The 10,523-nt window shown below is 38.1% G+C and overlaps 1 protein-coding gene across 1 annotated transcript; it reads right to left on the bottom strand.

Annotated features, from left to right (window-relative positions):
• Positions 1–8,699: 8,699 nt before the first annotated feature.
• On the bottom strand, positions 8,700–9,218 carry LOC145683042 (uncharacterized). Its single transcript, XM_081754400.1, has one exon. It carries the CDS (start codon positions 9,216–9,218, stop codon positions 8,700–8,702), a length of 519 nt encoding a protein of 172 aa, XP_081610526.1.
• Between the last annotated feature and the right edge of the window lie 1,305 nt (positions 9,219–10,523).

Below are 10,523 nucleotides of genomic sequence, written 5' to 3'. Positions count from 1 at the left end.
AAAAAAAAAAAACTTTACATTCCCAAATGGAACTATATACATTAACCATTTTAAATTATGGTTTTTTAAAGGTAAATTATTGAATTTCAGTCAGTCAACTACAGAATCATCCCTATTTATCCTAGGATCATGGTTAGTACCTCATTCTCTTCAGAATAGAACAACCTTTCAAACGGTTCCATTTACGTTTTCCTATCATGTCCCCAAAGCGGAAAATTTTGAGGGAAATCTGGATTTTTTCTGCTTTTTTTTTAAATTTTGATCCCCTCTGGATCCCCTTTGTTAACGCACAGATCTCGAAATCAACTGAAAAATACGAAGGGATGTACTAAATGTGTATAAAAAATTCAAGCTTCTATCTTGAAAACTAAGTGCGGGAAAATGTTTGCCAATGAGCTAAGAACATTCCCACAATGCCCCAGATGACCTGGATGTAATATAAAATTTTCCTGAGACATCCCTAGTTATCCTATGATCATTGTTCGTACATCATTCCCTTCAGAATAGAACATAATTTCAAACAGTACCACTCACATATCTCCATCATGTACCTGAGGTGGGAAAATCATGAAAAAATGGATTATTTGTTTAAAAAATATTCCTTCTTTGTACTTTTTTGCCCCTCTGTACTCCCCTGTTTTAACACAGAGATCTCAAACAAATCTGAAAAATACTAAGGGGTGTACTAAATGTGTGTGCAAAATTTCAATCTTCTAGGTGCAAAACTAAGCCCGCCAAAAATAGTATTTCTACAATACTCCAGATTCCCGTTTAGAAAAGGATCTCAGGTAAAAAATTCCCTGAGACATCCCTATTTATTATGGTTCGTACATCATTCTTTTAAGAACAGAACAGCCTTTCAAATGCTACCATTCACATGTCTCCATCATGTATCTGGGGAGGGAAAATCGTGAAAAAAGGGATCTTTGTTAAAAAGATATCCTTCTTTTTACCTTTTTGCCCCTCTGGACTCCCCTGTTTTATGGCAGAAATCTGAAAAGAAGTTCGGAAATATTAAGGGATGCACTGAATGTGTGTGCAAAATTTCAATCTTCTAGGTGCAAAAGTAAGCCCTGCAAAAGTAATAAAAAAGTCATAACAAAAAATATTTTGTTATGACGTCATAATACTCTACGTCTTGACGAAGAAAGGCGTGACAGCATATATAAGGTGTTCTAAAATGCCTCCAGGGTTGAGAAAAAAACAGAAGTAAAAAGCTTTTTTTGGTTAGCCTATCACCGAAAAATAGATGATATAATTTAAAAGAGTTAAGTGATCACTTCAAAAAAGTGGGAGGGCAACTGCCCCCTCTTGCCCCCCCCTAATCGCCACCCATGGCTTTATCTTTCACTAACATAATAGATTAAGAAAAAGAGACAGAACGAGGTTTTATTTGTAGTGCATAGGCCTCTCTGACAACGAGTGCGACTGCTATTTCTCTCCCCTTCGTTGTTCATGGAGTAGCATACTTAAAGTCGTGGCTTTTAAAATTTGTTCTTTCTGGAGAAAGGGGGACGGCAAATAACGCCGTTGCACGGGGCGACAAATTGCCTAGGGCTTGTCCTGATGGGGGCAATATTTCGATACAAAATTTTCTATTGTTTACTTCTGTATATGTAAATCAATTTTCTTGCAGGTAATATCTATAATAATTTCACGATAGAAAAACACTGAATACTCTGCGATAAAGTGTTTCTACAGTATGTGAGTTTCAATCTACTATATACTTGTTCTTCAGAGTTTAGTTTCAAATCAGGACAATGAAAGGATGTTAGGCCTATTTAACTGTTTTGCTTTAATTTAGTTATATTTACGCTTATATTGATTAAAAATACTGAGACTATATTTGTCAGTAATCTTTCTTTTTATTGAAACGTTTAAAAGCTTCGGACTCGATAACCCGATGAAAAAGCCTCGAAATTTGAATTCATTATGTTGGTTCGAATACCTCCTTGCATTGTGAATCTTCGTTTCGTATAGCCACGGTGCCGAAACTCATACTAAAACTTTCATCCAACGAAGAAATCGACCAAATATAAATATAAACGATTTACATGCATTTAGATCAAACGTTTTAACTTGTAGAAAGAAGAGCAACTAACGTGGAATTTATTCCATGTTTGTTTCCGAAATATTTACTTGTGTGTTTCGAAATAAACTGGTTTTACCTCAAAATAATCAACAACTAACGAAAAGCTAACGATTTATTTGTATCTCGAGCCAAGATTTTAATTAAGGAGACTAATGTTAAAGTTGCCTCTTAAATGTGTTTTCTGAATATTTATATGTGTGTTTCGAAACAAAAGAGTTTTACGAGAAAACAAGCAGTAACTTCAAAAATAAATTGAAAACTTCGAGTTTAACGTCCTTTGATTATGCCCGTTAGGTTAAGGAAGACAATTATTAATCCAAATGGAAGAATTGGTGGAACGAGAAGGTGGGAGGAAATGGGAGTACCCCGAGAAAACTCACCAATCGATGTTCTCCACCACAAACTTACTTTTCCGGGCATCGAGCCAGGGATCCCACGCACCAAAGGTAAGTACTCTACCACTGAGATACCATGTCCCCCATGAGTTACATAAAAAAAAGATTAAAAAAAAATACGCAAATATAATGTATGGGCCACCGCAGTAAAGACTTTTTTTTACTCCAATTTCTTAAACTAAATTCTGTTTGGCTGATAGATTTTATTTCAGAAATACGAACAAAATCATAAGGTGTTTTCGCAAAACTTCGTCCAAATAATAAAATAAAAATCACCTCCGCAAATTTAAAAGAACTCACTCCCAGGAATAAACTACCCCTTGTGGATTCTGTCAAGACAAATGAGCTATGCCATATTGTCAGCTTATTAGTCAAATATTTATTTAGGAAATATGAACAAAATCGCTATAAGAGAAATCCTGTAAACTCACCCCGAAGAGTAAACTACTCCTTTTAGATTTTCCCCCCAAAAATGGTTTACACCACAGTTACGGTTGTTAGTGTGGTATTATTGTATGACATATAAACAAAATCGTTAGAGCCGTTTTCGAGGTAATTTCAATTTTATATTTTCACGCTTCTGTAAAGTGCCCTCATTTAGAGTGGTAAGATGATGATTCGAGAAAGGAAAAAAAAATTGGAGAATCAAAAGCCTTTAAGATTGGTGGAGATATTGAAAACCTCTAAGGTAGTGTACAGCGGGCCACAGAAATTCTTGAGGTACAAAGTCCGTGAGCTAGGCAACCCAACTAACGCTCGTTACAAGATTGATTACGCCTGTTAGAGTAGCTAGAACAGCAGCATGAAGTTGCTCCACCTGTTAAAAGAACAAATCGTAAAGAGTGTTTTTGTGAAGGAGTGAGGAGAAACGCTGCCTGACGAAATGGCAAAAGGGAGTCTTTGCATACCTGCACACACAGTACACAGCACAGTACCAGAAAAAAAAAAATACTGTATATACGGACACCAGAGGCGCCGATGAGAAGATAACAGTTGGGGAACTCAAATGAGGGATTATATAAACAAGTTAACTTACTTCAAATGATTATACATATATGCGTATCAAATAATATACGGATAGATTATGCGGTACATATGGTAGGTTATTGTTTTTTTAACTAACTCAAAGCCTTGCGCTGAGCTTTAAAATTATTAACAGTAGTCCTACCTGCAAATCAATTAAAGTATGGATTGATCATTCAGGGGAACAACCCAGCCCCTAATGAAAATTTTGGGGTCTAACAGGGCCTGGGCTCCTAAGTTCCGGCGCAACTGATTGATATGTAATGTTACGTAGAAAGAACTTGTCTGATTTCATTATTCGCAAAATAATTTTTGAAAATGCTAAATATTGTTATGCAGTAATTTATTTGTAAATATTAAAAATGCAAAATTCGATAACACTGTAACGAGTTGGAGAACTTACCCGTACTAAGCGTATTTCTCCTTAGGTTGCAAATATAATTGAGGGTTCGTGATTTGTTTAATATTTGTGGAAATTTACACATTGAGACACAAGGAGAAAAGAGGAAAATGTAGTATCATTAAACAACAATTTCCAATGCACGAAATTAACGGTTAATATCAAATATAGCACCTTTAACAGAATTAACTCTGTACCTCAGTTTCTCCATTCCTTTTTCTGCCTTTATTTTCAGGATTACATCATCACTGAATTTCTCCACTGGAGACTATCTTTCATTTAGCAGCATCAACTCGAGCTCAGCTTTGTAAATGAAACATTCTAAAAAGGGTAAACAGCGAAGGCAGGAATCGAACCGGGGCCGCCAGCTTAGAAAACTACAACTCTAATCACTCATCTAAAGCGTTACTTCTTCCGGCTCGCCTAAATAAAGAGCCTTTCTGTTCGCTCAAAACAGTAGCCTGTTAATAGTCAGATTAATTGGCAAAACACAGGAATGTGTAATTGACTCGGAGGGCATTATATCACTATATTCACTAAATTAACAACATTAAAGATTTTTGAAAACAAAATACAAAACTCCTTTATTTTGAATCAAATACGGTGCGTGTATTATACTCGTGAACAAACCAAAGACAAATCAAATGCTGCGTAGTATTCGTGGTTAAATGGTCAAGGCGCTCGACCAGTAATCTGAAGGTATTCAAATCGACTTGGATCCACGAACTACCAGTACGTATATATACTTTTTTTACTTTAGAATTTTTGGTCGCAATTGATCGGCGATGACACACGTTTTATTTCCTTCTGATATTTGAATACTCGGATGTTTCAATACTTGAACTATCAAATCTTCAGGAATAATAATAAACTAATAATAATTATTGTTATCTCATAGAAGATTAAAAGTTAGGAACTTATTATCGCGCAAGGCATAACATTACAATCAGAAATGTAACATTTGGCAAGAATATTTCGTTTTTATTTAGTGTTACTCACGAGAAGAAGAATTTCTCTTCTCGTTTCTGAAACAAAACCAACAAAATTGAGACAAGAGTTAACATTTTATATTCAAGACGGGACAAGGCTAACTCAAGTGCTAATAACAGTATGTCAGAAGTGCCTACAAGAGATGATGAGTTACAACGAAACTTTGTGTAAGGACAATACGCAAAAAATAAACGAATAAGTATTTTTTATTTTCTGTGGAAAAAATTATTTTAGTGCACAAAAGCCCGCCCCCTAAAATTTTGAAATTTGTCGCCCTAAAATGAAAACATGGACCGAAGCGAACGAAATTGTGCACAAATATTTCGACCCGAAATGAGGGAATATGTGTTTCATATTTTCCTGGGAGAAAAGGTTGGGTGGGCACGGATTCCGGAAAGCCTTTGATCATGACATATCAAAATTGCTAATAACAGTATGTCAGAAGTACTTAAAGGTCATGAAGAGCTGCAACGAAACTTTGTGTAGGGACAATACGCAAACGAATATTTCTTTTTTTCATTTTCTGCGGAAAAACTGTTTTAGAGTGCAAAAGCCCCTTCCCAAAATTGTGAAAGTTGACGCCCTAAATGCAAGAAGTAGTGAACTGAAATGAATGTAATTGTGTACAGATATTGCAGACGTAAAAGCACGAAGCATAAGAACATTTTTTACACAACGACTATGGTAACCATAATATAACTCGTGATATCAATATATTTTCGAAATAGATTATATTTTGTTGCAAGTTACCATGAAATAGTGAAAGATTTTACAACTGATTTGAATATTTCTATTGTTTTAATTCATTATAAACATATGGAGAATTAACATTCTACTTGTAGCTACAAGTGGCTACTTTATTGGTTGAAGCAAAAAACAAAAAAGTGACACCAGTGGTAATCGAACCCGTAGAGGAAGAAGTACAAATATGGAATACCATTTACTTTTTGTTTGACGAAATTAATATATTTGCATAAATTAACACAAAAACTCTACAAATACTGTGTAACATATCCTTAAACAATATCCAAATTTTGTGCTGCGTAAAGGAATGGGAAATATTTATAAACACCAATTTCCAATAAAGTTGCAAAAATCTTACTTTAAAAAACGGGGTACAAATATGGAATACCTTGAACATTTTCGAACAAACACTTTCAACAAGCAAAATTAGTGAGCTAAAAAAGTTTAAAATTAAACCAAGTTATAGGAACAAAGCAGAAACGAACACCACTGACCAGTGGCGTATTTAGGGGGGTGGCTTCCGGGCTTAAGCCCCCCCCGAAATCTTACTTAGTATAGTAAAGTAAATGAAATATCTTGCAGAATTTTCACATTTCCAGGCAAAGCCCCCCCCGAAAGTTAGCAAAGCCCCTCCCGAAATAAAATCGTAAATACGCCACTGCCACTGACATATTAGTCATTGTACAGTTCTCTTAAATAAGTCACAAATGTAATAACCCTTTGGGGATCCCATGGTACAATCTGTACCATACGGGGTGTTTCATGGTACATTGCGTTATAACTCTCCTATTTGAGCTTTTTCGTCCGGTTTTTTTTTCAAGTCCAGAGGCATTGTAGAAGACATTACGCATGGTTTCACACCTTCCTGCGTCGAGACATAGGAGGTGATGTCATAATTCTAAAATATATATTTTCGTGTAATATTTTTTTGGGGGTTTATGTAAAGTATTTTTGGCGGGCTTATTTTTGCACGTAGAAGATTGAAATTTTGCACAAACATTCAGTCCACCGAGTAGTATTTACCAGATTTTTTTTTCAGATTTCTGCGTTAAAAAAGTGGGGAACGAGAGGGGCTAAAAGTTGAAAAAAGGGATATTTTTACCCAAAAAATATCGTTTTTCCTCATTTTCCCGCCTTAGATACATGATGGGGACACATGAGTCATACCGTCTGAAAGGCAGTTCTATTCTGAAGAGAATGATGTGCGACAAATGGCCCTAGAGTAATTAGGGAAGTGTCAGGGAATTTTTATCAAAATATACTTCTCTATAGGGGAATTTTGGACATTTTCGGTATTATTTTTTGCGGGCTTATTTTTGCACCTAGAAGATTGAAGCTGTGCAAAAACATCAAGTCCACCGAGTAGTATTTACCAGATTTTTTTCAGATTTCTGCGTTAAACCAAGGGGGTACAGAGGAGCTAAACGTTGAAAAAGGGAACTTTTTTACCAAAAAATCCCTTTCACGGGATTTTCCCGCCTTAGATACATGATGGGGACAAGTGAATGGTACCGCCTTAAAAGCAGTTCTATTTTGAAGAGAATGATAGGCGAAACATGACCCTAGAGTAATTAGGTATGTCTCAGGAAATGTTTAAAAATTTCACTCTGTATACGGGAATAAGGGGCATTGTCGGTATATTTTTTTTTGGCGGGCTTACTTTTGCACCTGGAAAATTGGAATTCTGCATAAACATTCAGCCCACCGACTAGTATTTACCAGATTTTTTTCAGATCTTTGCGATAAAACAGGGGGGTCCAGGGGGGCTAAAGTTGAAAAAAGGATATTTTTACTCCAAAAATCCCGTTTTTCCTCATTTTCCCGTCTTAGATACATGATGGAGACAAGTGAGTCATACCGCCTGAAAGGCAGTTCTATTCTGAAGAGAATGATGGGCGAAACATGACCCTAGGGTAATTAGGGATGTCTCAGGAAATTTTTTACCTGAGATAATGGTATTTTACGGTAATTTGGGGCATGGTGGGAATTCCTGATAAAATTTCTCCCGCCCTTGGTATTCAGGATAGAAACTTGAAATTCAGTATACCACCATTCAGCACACACATTTAGTATACCAAGTACTATTTATCAGATTTTTTTAGATGGAAACGTTCACACCGGGCCGCTCCAGAGGGGCCCAAAGTGCGAGGAAAAAATTCCCTCCGAAATTTTCCCTTTGACATCATTTTTCCCACTCCTGGTATATGGTATAAGCATGCAAGTGGTAGGGTTTGAAAGCCAGCTCTATTCTGAAGAGAATGAGGTATGAACCATGATCCTAGGATAAATAGTGACGATGCAGTAGCTGCTTGACTGAAAGTCTAAAAAATAGCCCAAAAACCCCGGATCCGGAAAGTGATAACCATGTTCATAACCTGCACAAGCAGTATGAGCCCACTGAGTGCACATCTGGCATATAACCCATTCTTCCCCTTCCTTATCACATGAAAATTTGCCCGAGCAGAAGATGCATTCAGCGTCCTCGCTATAGGGTGTTCCACCTTCACCAATATCAATATCAGAAGAGTCGTCTCTCACACTAAATGAACTATCACTATCACTCGCAGTGTCGGACGTTTCACATCTTGCTGGTCTTCGTTGTTTCTTGTTTCGTTTGGCACATTGCTTCCTTGCTCCCAGAGACATTTCAATGGACGCTTTATATGGTGATGAAGTCAGAATATTGGCAGCTCCTGATTTTCTTCCCCTGCTTCCCCTTTTCTTCCCTACGTTGGGCACAGGCGATATGTCCCATGGAGTAATCACTGTACCGCTGGAAGATGCTCCTGCTTCATCGGCACAAGAAACACTCCCACTGCTTGGCCCAATTCCTTTCTGCTCAGCTTCACTGACACTGTCCGTTGTTCCACTAGATGCAATAAAATCTGCATCTGTGAAAACATTCCGATTTACTGGGTAGAGCCCTGTAATTCGAAAGCCATTCACGGCGATCTCACCAGTCTGGCATTTGAGATAGGCATTACCAAAGAGTTCAGCAATGTCCATGTTACTCAGAGGCCTATCATGAAGCCTTAGCCACATCCGCACTTCCTCGCTATAGTAAGACCAGTGGACTCATGAACGTTCTGTCCAGTGGCTGCATTTTGTGAGTAGCATGAGGGGGGAGGCACAAAATGCAGACATTATTCTCTCGACCCAAGTTAATGACATCTACATTTCTGGAGTGGTTATAATGACCATCCAAAATCAAGAGAACAGGTGACTCAGGTGATGGTTTCACTTTGTCGATGAAGTGGAGGAACCATTGGGTAAAGAGATCATTCTGAATCCACCCTAAGGGATGACAAGCAGCGACAGACCCAGGCGGGGCACCTCTCATCAGCTGATTGTTCATGTTCTTGCGGGGGGAAATGAACATGAGTGGAACGAATATTCCACTAGCACTCATGCAAGTTACGACTGTCACCAGAGAACCTCTCTCAGCAGAACTTAGTGCTGCCACCTGCCGCTTACCCTTCACTGCAAGAACTCGTGGTACTTTGCTCTGCACCACACTCAATCCAGTTTCGTCAACATTAAATACCCTGTCTGCTGGGTATTTTTTCTTCTCCATTTCTTCAGTTAGGAGGTCGAAAAATTTGTTGACATTTTCCTTTGTGAAGCCGGTGGCCCGTTGGAAAGAAGTTGCTTTCGAAACGAGCATCTATCCTTATGCCTTTTCAAGAAGAGGAGGAGCCATCCTCTACCAGCTCTGTCTCCCAGAAATGGATTTGGAATCCTGTTTCTTTTGGCTATCTGAAAGGCCATTGTAAGTCTCGTCTGGTCAGTCCAAAAAATTTGCTTTCCATTGTTAGAGCATATTGAAGTAGTTGTTCTTCAATTTCTTGCGGCAAAACTGTCTTCCTCCCAAGATTGGTTTTGGTGGCTTCATTCACTGTCACGTCTGATTTAGCCAGTCGAAAGAGAGTTACACGTGGAACATTAAATGTCTTGGCTGCCTTCAAATAGCCCATTTTTTTCTGTCGCACCGATTTTATTGCCTCCTGCATAGCAACCTCATCCCACACTTTTCTAGCAGGTGACAATTTTCTACCTTTCGATGTTGTCGCCATATCTACAGTTGAAACAAAGTTGTAGAATAAGGGCCTAAATAAGGAATACCAGGTATTCCATATTCGAGGCACTACTGTCTTGCGAAACAAAACGTCAAAACACTCACAGTTGAAACAAAACGTCAAAACACTCACAGTCCAAACAATAGAAAAAAACTAGATATGTGGTAATGTTGCTACAAATGTCCATTGGCAACATATACTGAATCAAGGAGCCTAACCTCTCTTGTGTCAGTTAATGTGCTAGCTAAGACCAAGTGTTGCAATACGCATTTGTGAGCAAAGCACGTATACAGCACTTAGAGGATTGACGGAAGTTTTCACTTTCAGAGGGCAAACTTGTTTTTGAACTTCATCTCATCATCTTTTCTTTCACATTGATCTTCATTTGGGCTTCGGCCCTAGGTTACCTTCTTACGATGGCGGACTCTGGCATCACTAACGGGCAATCGATTCTCGGTAAACACATAGGATTACCAGCCTCTGTTCCTACAAACACAAGCTCTTCGCTTCCTCAAGCTGCATCCGTTGGACCTTCTAGACGCACTAGACATTTCTCATGGGGTAGTCAGCCGGTAGCGAATTCATCTAGGGATAGACATCTATCCAATGATTCTACCCAGTCTGCAAAAAGATTCCGCGGTGGACCACATCCTGCTAACATTCAATCAATTCATGTCGACAACGCCATGGACACAGGACCACCATGTACAGAATCATCATCAGCTTTTCTCGGTAGAACTCCAGACCCGGTCTATAATTTTCTACTTACCGATTTTGACGCTAAATATACACATCCAAAGATG

The sequence above is a fragment of the Thermobia domestica genome, chromosome 4 (assembly GCF_964235325.1).
Source record: "Thermobia domestica chromosome 4, izTheDome1.hap1.1, whole genome shotgun sequence".
In the NCBI taxonomy this organism is placed as follows: Eukaryota; Metazoa; Arthropoda; class Insecta; order Zygentoma; family Lepismatidae; genus Thermobia; species Thermobia domestica.
This window is presented reverse-complemented; position numbering and strand designations above follow the sequence as displayed.